The sequence below is a fragment of the Perognathus longimembris genome, chromosome 3 (assembly GCF_023159225.1).
Source record: "Perognathus longimembris pacificus isolate PPM17 chromosome 3, ASM2315922v1, whole genome shotgun sequence".
Lineage (NCBI taxonomy): Eukaryota > Metazoa > Chordata > Mammalia > Rodentia > Heteromyidae > Perognathus > Perognathus longimembris.
Window position 1 is genome coordinate 95414399 of NC_063163.1, and position 13203 is coordinate 95427601.

A 13203-nucleotide genomic window follows, 5' to 3' on the forward strand; every position below is an offset into this window, starting at 1 on the left:
GAAAACAGCGCTGTTCATTTGTCTTGTCCTGTAATTTGTCTGTCTGTTTTGCTTTTGCTTGGGTCTACTCCTCCTGTACCCTGGCAGGAGGTTGTGGGCCAACTTGGGAGATCTCCAACTCGTAACTCGGGTCCACTCCTTCTGCACCCTTGCAGGAGGTTGTGGGCCAACTCGGGTCCACTCCTTCTTGCAGGAGGTTGTGGGCCAACTCGGGTCCACTCCTTCTTGCAGGAGGTTGTGGGCCAACTCGGGTCCATTCCTTCTGCACCCTTGTAGGAGGTTGTGGGCTAGCTTGGGAGATCTCCAACTCGTAGCTTTTCTTAGGCCTGTGTGTTTTCCTCCTTTTGTATTAATTGTTTTGTTTTTGTAGCCTTTTGGAAGAAATTTGGAAGTAAAATTGTCCTAAATAATTATTGCAAAGTGAGAAAAGGAGAATTATGGCTACCAAAATGTTTAATTGCCATTCCAGCTTCTTTGTTGGTTTTTTGTAACAGTTTCCAGCAGGCCCACAGAGAAGCACAGGTGATTCTTACAAGTTTGTCAAGATCTAATACTGACCCTTAATAAGTTCCAGGTAAGAGCATGCTTAAAAACTACTTCTGTGTGGACCACCTTGTTGCTTATAATTGGAGTAAAGTGGCCCCTTATAAGACTCATTGATCTGAATCTGCGGTTCGAAGCCAGCCCGGGCAAAGAAAGGTCCCTGTGAGAGACTTGTCTCTAATCAGCCAGCAGAGGGCTGGGAACGGAGTTGTGTGGAGCTCAAAAGTGGTACGGTGCTAGTCTTGAGCTGGAGAGCTGAGGGACAGCACTCAGGCCCTGAGTCCAAGTCTAAAGTCACTCCTCCTGGGACAAAAGTGATGGAGCATCCAGAGGCAGTAAGCCACTGCTTGGATGGCAGAGATGGTGTCAGATCCTAGAGTCACTCCTGTTTGGCCTTTCAAAAGTTAAAGCCGGGAAGTCCTAGAAGAATAGTTCGTAAGCATGCCTTTCCAATGCCCATGTCTGTCTACTGGGCAGGAACTTGCCAGTCATCTGTGATAGTGGTTAGTAAGGGTAAGTTTGTCAAATGAGAGGATAGATTAAAATCTCACCCCCCGCATTTACTCAAAGCCCTGACTGGCAGTGAGAATTTTAAGCTGATACATCTGTTTAGGAAAGAAAGCTTGTCTACTGGGCAGGAATTTGCCAGTCATCTGTGATAGTGGTTAGTAAGAGTAAGTTTGTCAAATGAGAGGATAGATTAAAATCTCACCCCCCGCATTTACTCAAAGCCCTGACTGGCAGTGAGAATTTTAAGCTCATACATCTGTTTAGTAAAGCTTGTAGACCTGAGATTGTGTCCTTATTGAGATCTGTTAAAGGCCTGCAAAGGTATATTGTTAAAAATTGCAAGATCTGTCAGCTTACCAATGCCCCCAATCAACAGATTACTAAAGGAGCTCGCCTCTGTGGGAATAGGCCAGGTGTGTATTGGGAAGTAGATTTCACAGAAATTACAAATATTTGCTAGTTTTTGTAGACACCTTTTCAGGATGAGTTGAAGTCTATCCAACAAAGCATGAGACTGCGAATGTAGTGGCTAAGAAGATCCTGAAAGAAATCCTACCCAGGAGACTAAACTCCTTAGAACCACGGTGGAAGGGACCCTAGACGGCATCGCCACTTGGGTTCATTGCTTCCACGCCAGGCCAGCTGACCCCTTTGCCCTGGATGACAACTACCGTGATGGAACATGGGAGGTCTCCAAGCACCCAACTCAGCCGCTTTGCCTTCGCCTCAAGACTGAGACTAAGGTTATAGGTTCCTGGCTAGGTAAGGTCTACGCCCCTGAGTCAGCCTGAAGAAGTTACAGAAGATGGATGATCTTCACCCATCAGCCCCCCTTTAAAACCGAGGGACCAGAGTTATTTTCGGATACTACTTTTGGCCCTACTGGCCCATGCCTTACCTCTATATCATCCCCTAGACATGCAAGCCATTGAAATGGACAGAATGGAGCCATGATTGGCTCCCAAGGTACCAAAAAGAAAAAGGGGGAAATGAGGTGCCAGACTTTGAAGTCAGGCCCCACCACGTGAACCCCATTTTAGAATCGAACCCTGAGCCAATCAGATTTGTACCTGTGTTCTAATCTTGCTTGCACAGCTGATTGTTGTAACCTTGTTCTTTGCCTTTATAAGCCCTGTGTAATCACAGCTCGAGGCTTCCTCCTAACCTCCGCTGTGTCGGTGGGTAGGACGAGGCCCGAGTTGGCAGCTCGTTAAATAAACCCTTGCCTTGCTTTTGCATTTCGGAGTGTCTGAATCTCGGTGGTCTTCTTGGGGGTGGTCTTGCAACTTGGCACAACAGTTTAGCAACAGTACCTAGACTTGACTTCTAGCCCCAAGACCAACACCAAGAAAAGTGGCGGGGGGGGGGGGGGGGGAGAGGTGGGCACTAGTGGTTCATGCCTGTAATCTTAGCTACTCAGGAGGCTGAGATCTGAGGATTAAGGTTTGAAGCCCAGGCAGGAAAGTCCCTGAGACTCTTATCTCCAATTACAGACCAGAAAACTGGAAGTGGAAATGTGGCTTCAAATAGTAACACACTAGCCTCAAGCAGAAAAGCTCAGGGACAGCAACTAGGCCCCGAGTTCAAGCCTCATAAGCATGGGAGGGGGGGAGGAAAGATGACCTGACCTGACCCCTGAAAAATGAAAATGATGTAATACAGTAAGTTGGAAGGATAGCACTTCTGGCGGCAACAACAACAACAACACACACACACCACTCACAAGACCGATGTTGAGGTTAGTTTGGTTGTAGGAGTCGAGAGTAACCTCGGATCAAGTTGGAAATGAAAACGCCACATTTTTTTTTAAAAGGCAAAAAGCATCTACTACTCCTGCCTTTAAAAGAAAACTGTAGGACTGGGAATGTGGCTTAGCGGCAGAGCGCTTGCCTTGAATGCATGAAGCCCTGGGATTCCTCAGCATCACATAAACAGAAAAAGCCGGAAGTGGCGTCAAGTGGTAGTGTTAGCCTTGAGCAAAAAGAAGCCAGGGGCAGATCTCAGGACCCTGAGTCCAAGCCCCAGGACTGGCAAAAAGAAAGAAAAAGAAAAGAAAACTGTAGCTCCCTCTAGTTGCACTACAAAGTAGACCGTATCAGGATGACCCTTTTGTAAAAGGGGTGACGTGCCCCCTGGGGATAATAATCCAGTATTGTCAGTGGAGGAAAGGGGCTCTCTCTCTTCCTTTCCCTGGGGAGCAAAGACCAACTCTTCTGCCAAGAAAGCACAACTAGGGCAAAACTGCTAGTTACCACCAACCTCAGTTTACCAGAGCGAGGTCTTAATTAGAGCGGATGAGTCCCTTCTCCTGGGGGCGATTCTTTGAGGTCACTACTGCAGAGCTAAGGAAGCGCCTTGCCCTAGGTCACACGGGGCCACTAGCCCCCAATCCTAGTTGCCATGATGCCCCTTTTCGTGGTCCCATATAGGACTCTGATCTGAGCCTTCCCATTCCAGGACGACAGTCCCCCGAATGGGGGCACTGTCACCAGTTCCAGGCCTCGGCAATGGTAGTAACAGTTCCTCCCGCAGATCTAGGTCTCCACCGAGCCACAAGGGGATGCCGTCCCGGTTTTACACTCAGGACCATGGGAACACATTCTGGCCAGTGCAGATGGGTGGCAGGACCGGGCCGGTGCCCAGTCGCGCGCCCGGGAGCCATGTCGAGGCCCCTCCGCGGACTACGGGTGGGCAGGCTGCGCAGGACTCCGCGCCAATGCCTTAGGCGAAGGCGGACGTCGCTGCAAAGCACGTGCCCGGGCTCGCTGGCTCCTCGGCGCGCAGGACAAAGTCCGCTCCGGCCGTATCCGCAGCTCGGGCACCGGGCACCAGGCACCCCGCACCCCGGGAACGAGACCGGCAGGGCCTGCGCGCGGCTCCAACCCGACTCCAGCCGCAGAGCCCACTCCAGGCTCTGCCTCCCCGCGACCCCTGTGCGCACTCACCATTGTGGTTGACCCAGGTTGGCTTCAGGAGCTTCATTGTTCGGCCGCCGCCGGTCTGAGGCGAGAGCCGGGTCCCTCAGCGCGCCCGGGCCATGGAGCTGCCGCCGTCGCTTCCTCCCGTGCCGCCCGCCCTCCGGCCGCCGCCCACCCTGCTCCCTCAGCGCCGCCGCGCCATCGCCGGCCCGCGACCCCAGCCGCCGCCACAGCCGCCCCCCGCGCTCGGCCGCCGCCGCCACCACCGCAGCCGCATCCCCTGCGCCGCTCCTCCTCCGGCGGCTCCCGGGCAACGCCGGAAGTCACGGCGCGCACCTGCCAAATCGCCCCGGCGGGAAACCGCTCCCAACGCGGACCGTGCCGCTCAGGCTCTTTTGGCAGGCTGGGGGCAGCCAGCGCAGGGCGACTCCGCGTGGGGGTGCAGACCGGGCGCGGCCACTGACCGAGGAATGGAGTGGCCTGGACAGCGGCAGGCTAGCAGAGCCTGGAGTTGCAGCGAGGCGGGACAGGCTATCCAGAAAACTGGCTGTGCCGGGGTGTTATGGACAGCCTGTCACCAGCTCCACCTCGCTGGTTCCGAGTCCGGCTTATTAACTAGCTTCCGTCATACATTAACGCGCACTACTGGGCATCTTGCCAAGTGCCAGCCCCGTGTTGGCACCTGGCATTCGGCCGCCGCCCCAAACTCGAACAAATGCGGGAAAAGAGCAGGCCAGCCTTTCGAAGGGTGGCGGTGGAGACTGAAGCGAACGCATTTATTAGAGGCTCGGGGTCGCTTTTACAGATGTGAACATTTGGGCCGGGTGGAGCAGGGTGACCACCTCCCGGCCTTTCCTTTGGCACTGCAGGGGAGGCCGACCGAACCTAGGCGGAGCCTAGCCCGGCCGCTCCCGCCGTAGTAGGGGAGGGCCCTGGAAGCCTGCCGGAGATGGACGCCCCTCTGGCGCGCGGCGCGAAGCCCGGGGGCGGGGCTGCGTCAGGGGCGTGGCCAGGATTGGTTTAGCTGCCGGAACGCGAGAGTCCGGGGCGGCGCGGCAGTCGAACCTTCGTCTGGGCACCGCAGGCCGGACCCGCACGGGGCGCGCGCCCGGAAGTCGCCGGTAGGTCATTCGCTGGATAAGCTATGGCCTCTGCGGCGCTGCTGTGTGCCGCGCGGGCGCTTCGCCCGCCAAGCGGGTGAGTACCAATGCTAGCTGTGTGGCAGAGTGCCCAGGGCATGGGCTGGCTTTTTGCAGCTGGGGCCTCTCGATGCTTCCTCTCACCCTGGTCCATTGGTACCTCAAGGATCAGGAAGCTGTGGCTCTCGTGGGTGAAAATCTTAAGATTTTTGCGATTACAAACCTCTTCCAAGTGGTACGTGGTGTGAACGGGTAGTTTGAAAATTCTCCACCTTGACCTTGTCATGTGTAATACTTAAAAATGCCCCGGCTTTAGCGAGCACTGTGATTTTGTGCCTATGTATCTTCTGGTGTTAATCGGGGAGAATATTTATACATAGTCTTCTCTCCTTCAGGCTTCCTGGAACTAGGTGGACACAGATCAGAGATACCCACCAGCGAGCTTCACTGTTATCCTTCTGGGAACTCATTCCCATGAGGTAAATTCAGTTGTGGGTCCGACCGCTTTGGGAGTGTGAGCAACAAATCAAGATCTTTGTTTGGTTAGCAAAATTTGTAACCTATAAAGTTGGGAATGTGGCTTAGCAGTAGTAGAGTGTTTGCCTGGCATGCATGAAGCCCTGGGTTCGATTACCCAGCACCACATACATAGTAAAAGCCAGAGGTGGCGCTGTGGCTCAAAAAGAAGTCAGGGACAGTGCTCAGGCCCTGAGTCCAAGCCCCAGGACTGGCAAAAAAAATTTAAAATATAATTTAAAAAATAAAGCTTCTCCCAGTTCAGTTTAGCTGTGAATTAGCTTTAAAGAGAATCTTGTGATTTTTAAAAGGCACAGTTGAGCAGGTGGGCCTTCATCTTCCCTGCTCATTCAGACTCCCTGGATGGGAGAGGTTCAAAGAGTAAAGGTATTTCCACCTAGAGCTCTGGACACTTGTCAGAAACTTGAATCAGTACATTTTAATATTAAAATATATTTGGTTATTGCTGGGTCCCATTGGCTCACGCCTTGTAATCCTAGTTACTCGGGAGACTAAGATCTGAAGATTGTAGTCCCAAAGCTAGCCCAGCAGGGAAGTCCGTAAGAGTCTCTCCAGTTAACCACCAAAAAGCTGGAAGTGGAGCTGTGGTTCAAGTGGTAGAGTGCCAGCCATGAATGAAAAAGCTAAGGGCAGTGTCCAGGCCCTGAATTCAAGCTCTAGTACCTGCATATCAATTTTTTTTTTTTAATGCTGAGCACTGGTGGCTCATCCCTGTAACCCTAGCTACTCTGAGGAACAGAATTAGAAGTCAGCCTGGGCAAAAAAAAATCTTTATGACTCTTGTCTCCACTAAATTTCCAGTTCAGTATGTTCACTTTTCAGGGCAGTTCTGAGACACAGCTGAATCTCACAAGATCAGACTTGACCTTAGTTATTCTCAATACTCCTTCACACCCTTGTACCCCTTTTTGGATTTGGTAGCACTCACAGAATTCTCACCAGAAAGTCTGGTGAGATCTTTTTGAACTCAGATTGAAAAGGATAATGTCTGGTTTAGCGTGCTTTAATTTTAATTTTTTTTGTTGTTATAAAGGTGATGTACAGAGAGGTTATAGTTATATGTCAGGTAACTAGTACATTTCTTGTTTGGTTTTTTTTTTTTGCCAGTCCTGGGGCTTTTCAGGGCCTGAGCACTGTCCCTGGCTTCTTTTTTTTTTTTTGGCCAGGCCTGGGGCTTGGACTCAAGGCACTGTCCCTGGCTTTGCTCAAGGCTAGCACTCTGCCACTTGAGTCACAGCGCCACTTCTGGCCATTTTCTATATATGTGGTGCTGGGGAATTGAACCCAGGGCCTCATGTATACGGGGCAAGCACTCTTGCCACTAGGCCATATCCCCAGCCCCTCCCTGGCTTCTTTTTGCTCAAGGCTAGCACTCTGCCACTTGAGCCACAGTGCCACTTCCAGCTTTTTCTATATACGTAGTGCTGAGGAATTGAACCCAGGGCTTCATGTATACAAGATGAGCACTTTACCACTAGGCCATATTCCCAGCTCCCACTAGTACATTTCTTTTTGGACAATGTCACCCTTAGTTTGTTTTTTGTCCATTAGAGCAGAACCTCTGCGCAAGAAGAAGAAGGTAGATCCTAAAAAAGATCAGGCAGCAAAAGACCGTTTGAAAAAGAGAATCCGAAAACTAGAAAAAGCTAACCAAGAGCTAATTCCTATTGAAGATTTTATTATTCCCCTGAAGTTCTTGGACAAATCAAGGTAAGAGTTATCCTGTGGGCATGCAGTCTTTTGGGTGAAGGAATCTCCTTAACCTAAGGTAGTTCATGCTGAAGTTCACACTTGTAATGATAATAGTTCTGTAGGGTTGACTTGGCCATAGTCTTGAATTTTCTTCTTGATTGTGCCTTTGGGAGTTGGAGAAAGTTTTTCTGGTTTGAACCTTTTGATTGGCTGTTAATAGGGAGAAAAAAAAACCAACCACCACCATAACAGACAGTTATTTGATGAATCCTAGCCAGATGCTAATAGAATTTCAGTGCTAAGGATTGTTGCTTATTTGTGTGAGTAATCTTGGCCATGGCACATGGTATGAGCCTTCGTTCTGCAACCCTGAAGTCTGTCCCAACACGTGAATGCTCATAGTTCGTGTGTGTTGCAGTTGTGTTGTATGCGGAATTAGGAGGACTTGCTTTCTTTTTCTTTTCTTTTTTTTTTGTCGATTGTGGAGCTTGAACTCAAAGCCTGGGTTCAGTCCCTGAGCCTCTTTGTGCTCAAGGTTAGCACTCTCTCACTTGAGCCATGCTGCCACTTCCAGTTTTTGAGTGATTAATTGGAGATAAGTCTCATGGGGATTTTTCTGCCCTGACTGTCTTTGAACCTCGGTCCTCAGATCTCCAGAGTAGCTAGGATTACAGGATTACAGGCGTGAGCCACTGGCTCCAGCTGCCGCTTTTCTTTCTTTGTAAAAGGCTGGGCACAGGTGGCTCACACCTGTAATCCTAGCTATTCAGGAGGCTGAGATATGAGGATCATGGGGGGTTTTTTTGCTGTTGTTTTTTTGCCAGTCCTGGGCCTCAGACTCAGTGCCTGAGCACTGTCCCTGGCTTCTTTTTGCTCAAGGCGCACACTCTGCCACTTGAGCCACAGTGCCACTTCTGGCCATTTTCTGTATATGTGGTGCTGGGGAATTGAACCCAGGGCTTCATGTATGGGAGGCAAGCACTCTTGCCCCAAGGCCATATTCCCAGACTGAGGATCATGGTTTAAAACCACAGAGACAGGGCAGAAAAGTTTGTGAGAGTCTTATCTCTAATTAACCACCAAAACCCAGAAGTGGTGTTGTGCCTCAGGTGGTAGAGTGCTAGACTTGAACTGAGCCCAGGGACAGGGCTCAGACCCAGAGTTCAAGCCCCACAACCAAAACAAAAAGCATGTATCATAAAACAGCATGTTGCTTTGCAAATAGGCAGCTACTCCATGTGTGTGTTTTCCAAGACTGAACTAGGCTCATGTCTCCCTGAGATTTTGATGTGCATGTCACTTTTCTCCAGTATCACCTTGACAAAGAGACTGCCTGAGGCAGAGAAAGTGGTGCCACAGTTTGCTCAGAGATGTTTCCTCCCTGGTGGAAAAGCAAATGCCCTTGATCCCCAGTGTTAATTGTAGTTTCTGCTATTTTCAACATTCTATTCCTTAATTTGTCCCAGACGTGTACTTTCTTTTTCTGGGAAACCTTTATTTCATTTAAAATAAGATTTTATAGGAAATGAAGGGAAGGAATAGTCCTTTAATCTATTTCTTTGGAGATGCGTGAAGAGCCAAAGAATTAAGATAGGAATGACAGCATTGTTCTCTTATATCTGAAAATGTGCTTCAGGCTAAGGGCCTACCGCTAGCAGGTGTTATTGTAAGATTAGTTACAAATATAAGTATTAAAACAGTTTGTTTCTAGTTTTCCTAAACTATGCAGCCCTTGTCCTTTCCCTTTCCTGTACCAATTCAGAGGCCAAACCTACTTCAAAGTGGCAGGATAAATGGTGGTAATATAAATACATGATGCTGGCTAATGTTAAGAATGGAGATTTTCATTGCTTTTTCCTGGGTTTTGACTATCCCTCGCAGTGGGATGGTTGAGTCAAGTGCAATCACACAGGCGCCCATACCAGCAAGGTGGGTACCCCAGCATCACATCTCTGGATTTGTGTGTATACAGACAGCGGCCTCAGGAGGAACTCTCCTTTGAGGAAAGCGAGCGGAGAGCTCTGCTTCTGAAGAAGTGGTCACGGTACAAGCAGCAAGAGAATGAGGCAGAGAGGAATGCCATTGCATCCATGCTAGAAGCCCAGCAAGAAGCTCTCCAGGAACTGAGACTTGAGTCCCCAGAGCTTTACGAGGAGGCTGTCAAGCGGGACTCTAGCCTGTTCCCTTTTGAGAGGGAAGGGCCATATTACACGCCACCAATATCTAACTACCAACCCCCTGAAGGCAAATACAATGACATCACCACAGTATACACACAGCAAGAATTCAAAAGGTAGAACTGAACTTGTTTCAGATCACCAGGGCTGAATCTGTTTTCCAGACATGTTGGTTACAAATAAAAATATATTCAAAAGTATCTCTTTGTCTTGTGTTACAATCATCATTAACTCACCTGCAGATGGATGGGGCAAGAGATGCCACCCCTCTGCCAAGTACTTTGATGAGAATGATAATGACATCAGCCTTTCTTCCCCAATGGGAGGGAATACAGGTTTAAAAAAAAAAAGGAAGATTTTAGTTGTGCAGTGTAAGTGCCACCTGCGGAGGCACAGAGGAACTCTGGAGTGGAAGTGAAGCATGTGCAGGATTTTGCCAGAAGCTGTACCTTCCCAGTGGCACAGGTAGAGGAACTAGGAGGAAGGATTTAAGAGAGTAGAGCAAGCCAGGGACACATTAAAGCTGTTCTGTCCTCCAGGAAGGCATGAGGCCCGAGTGAAGCAGAGCTCACAGTGTTTTATTTACTGTTGTTAATGGTTAATATATTTATCTGTTCAGGCTGCCATAACAAAACACCAGGCTAGGAGGCTTAAACAACTTAGACTCTAGCAAGATTTTTCCTTTTTTTACATTTTGGTGTCAGTTCTGGCTTGAAGTCAAGGGTGACTTGTGTGGTGTCCCCTGCCTGACCTTTTGTGTTGAAGGCTGGTGATCTGTTACTTGGGCTACTGGCTCCATTTCTGGCTTCTGCTGGTAAATTGGAGATTAGAGTCTCACAGCCAGGCACCAGTGGCTCACACCTGTAATCCATGTAATCCTAGCTACGCAGGAGTCAAAGATCTGAGGATCATGGGTCAAAGTCAGCCCAGGCAGAAAAGTCCATGAAACTCTTTACCAGTTAACCACCAGAAAATTGGAAGTGGCACTGTGGTTCACATGGTAGAGCACTGGCCTTGAGCTGAAGAGCTCAGGGACAGTGCCCAGGCCCAGAGTTCAAGCCCCATGGCCCACCAAAAAAAAAAAAAAAGACTAGACTTCTCTGCCAGAGCTGTATTTACAGCTGTCTTCACAGTTCAGTCTCTCAAGTAGCCACTGGTGCTAAGACTTATTTTCTTTTTTTCCTTTTGAATGCCAGCCCCAGGTCTTAAACTCTAGACCTGAGCACTGTCCTGAGCTTTCATGCTTCAAGGCAAGTGTTCTACCACTTGAACCACAGGTCTACCTACAGCCTTTTGTCATTAATTGGAGAGGAGTCTCATGGACTTTCCTGCCTGGGCAGGCAGCTCTCAGCTCTCAGCTCTTCAGCTCTCAGCATCCTGAGTAGTTAGGATTACAAGAGTGAGCCACTGGCACCCTACAACCTCTTTGAATACCCTCTTTAGCCAGGTCCTGGTGGTTCACACCCCAAATCCTAGATATTCAAGAGGCTGAGATCTGAAGATTGTAGCTCAGTCAGCCTGAGCAGGAAAGCCAGAGACTCTTATCTCCAGTTAATCTCACACACACACACAGAGGGGAATTGGAGCTTTGGCTCAAGTGCTAGTTCTGGTAAAGTGCTAGCCTTGAGAGAATAAAAACAAAACAGCTGGAGGTATAACTCAGTGGTAGAGTACCTGCCTAGCAAGCTCAAGGACCTGAGTTCAAACCTATGGGGGTGGGGGGAGTTACCTTCAGGCATGGCTTTGCACTCCTGAAATCCCCCTAAATCTGGGGGCTGAGGCCAAAGATCACAAGTTCTAGACCAGTGTGGGCTACATAGCAAGATTGTTTCAAAACAGTAAAAAAGGTCCTTTCTCCCATTGAGTGGTCTTGGCATCTTAGTTAAAAATTGTTTCAGGGGGCTGGGAATATGGCCTAGTGGCAAGAGTGCTTGCCTCGTATACATGAAGCCCTGGGTTCGATTCCCCAGCACCACATATATAAAAAATGGCCAGAAGTGGCGCTGTGGCTCAAGTGGCAGAGTGAAAAAAGAAGCCAGGGACAGTGCTCAGGCCCTGAGTTCAAGGCCAGGACTGGCAAAAAAAAAAAAAAATTCAGGTGCTGGTTGCTCATGTCTATAATCCTTGCTTCTTAGGAGTCCTACCACTGGCTTTTTCTGTGACTAGAGATAAAAGTTTCATGGACTTTCCTGCCGGGTATGGCTTTGAACCACAATCCTCAGATCTCAGCCTCCTGAGTAGCTAGGATTACAGGAGTGAGCCACCAGCACCTGGCCTGTAATTTTAATAGTAGGTATGGGATTGGAGAGTGTTTACTTGTTTACTAAGGAAGTTTCTACAAAAAGTGTAGAAGACATTTCTATGTTAGGCTTGTATACCCTATCTTCCTAACACTGACCATATTTTAGACCTACTTATTTAATGCTGGAGATTGAATTTGGCCCTAGCACATGGTAGGTAAGTGGTCTGCCACTGAACTGCATCCTTAGCCTGAGACTCATATTTGCCAGTGTTTCATGTTTGTCTTTCCCTAACATTACAGGAGAAACTTGTTGAAGGCAACTTGTTAGTTTTAAGACTGAGACCATGGGCTGGGAATATGGCCCAGTGGCAAGAGTGCTTGCATCGTATACAGGAAGCCCTGGGTTTGATTCCCAGCTCCACATATATACAAAACAGCCAGAGGGGGCACTGTGGCTCAAGTGGTAGAGTACTAGCCTTGAGCAAAAAGAAGCCAGGGACAGTGCTCAGGCCCTGAGTTCAAGGCCCAGGACTGGCAAAAAAAAAAAAAAAAAGACTGAGACCTTGGCTGACTGGGATGAAAATGGCAGTGTGTATATGCTGCAGGGGACAGATAAACATTGTCTTTGTGAAACTTGTTTCAGTGGTAATGGGCTACAAGTAACAGTATGCATCAGATTTGAATGTAGAGGTAGACCTGTGCCTTTAGTGTCCAAGGTTCTAGGTTTGAGTCCCAACGTTGAAAAGGAAAAATGAAGATAGGGTGAATGCAGGAGTATTCTGTCCAGAAAGATGATCTGTTGGTGTGGAGCTAGTTGCATAGGTGGAGGAGTGACAATGCAATAGTAGTACCTTAGAGGACCAGAATATTCCCACAGACTGGTGAAAGGGGAATACATTGTAACTCTGCACAAAGCTTTCATACAGCACAGGGCTAAACAAGCAACAGATAGGATGTGATGCAATGTAACTGCACAGGCAGAGCCTGTGCAGACTGTGCAGACTGGTACCCTAGCAGTCTCTCTCCAACCAGTATTCCAGGATAGCTGCCCCAATTCCTCATATCACAGATTACAACATTCAGACGGCCCTTCCCTGTGTTTACTAGTATGTATCGTATCCCCAGCAGACTTCTTGCTCTCCATTGGTTAGAAATGATCATTATTAAATTAACCACTAGGTTGGAGACTCCCTGTTTGACTTAGATATATGAAGACTGCCTCCAGGTTGGGCTAACTTAGCTCTTGGTTTATTTTTGCACATTCTCTATTAGTGCATATTTATTATACAATGAGGGAGGTTTCATTGTAATATTTCCACTCATGCATATATACTTGGATCATATTCACCCCCTCTATTACTCCATACCTCTCCCCCTGCCCCCAGGTGTCTCTTTACATTCTCCTTTGCTCTTGAGATGCTGAGTACATTACCCACCTCCTTTCA

The 13203-nt window shown here is 48.7% G+C and overlaps 2 protein-coding genes across 4 annotated transcripts in view; one reads left to right on the forward strand and one right to left on the reverse strand.

Annotated features, from left to right (window-relative positions):
* Positions 1-4399, reverse strand: part of LOC125349369 (protein HIRA) — an 88193-nt gene extending 83794 nt beyond the window's left edge. For 2 of the 3 annotated variants that reach the window (XM_048343456.1, XM_048343455.1), the window contains exon 1: positions 3999-4184. In XM_048343456.1, coding sequence (XP_048199413.1) covers positions 3999-4035 — 37 coding nt within the window. In that variant the 5' untranslated portion in view covers positions 4036-4184. Of the gene's footprint in view, positions 1-3998 lie in introns of all 3 variants that reach the window. The other variant, XM_048343457.1, reaches the window with a different exon arrangement.
* A 603-nt stretch (positions 4400-5002) lies between these two features.
* On the forward strand, positions 5003-9916 carry Mrpl40 (mitochondrial ribosomal protein L40). The gene is made up of 4 exons (XM_048343465.1): positions 5003-5168; positions 5506-5589; positions 7199-7357; positions 9312-9916. Exons 1-4 carry the CDS (start codon positions 5116-5118, stop codon positions 9634-9636), a joined length of 621 nt encoding a protein of 206 aa, XP_048199422.1. The 5' UTR covers positions 5003-5115; the 3' UTR covers positions 9637-9916.
* Positions 9917-13203: the final 3287 nt, after the last annotated feature.

Excerpts from the sequence above, each read along its gene's own strand:
- Mrpl40 (XM_048343465.1), top strand. The coding sequence starts at position 5,116 with ATGGCCTCTGCGGCGCTGCTGTGTGCCGCGCGGGCGCTTCGCCCGCCA. Across the intron at positions 5,169-5,505 it reads GCGCTTCGCCCGCCAAGCGG|GCTTCCTGGAACTAGGTGGA; the intron begins GTGAGTACCAAT and ends TCTCTCCTTCAG. Across the intron at positions 5,590-7,198 it reads TGGGAACTCATTCCCATGAG|AGCAGAACCTCTGCGCAAGA; the intron begins GTAAATTCAGTT and ends TTTGTCCATTAG.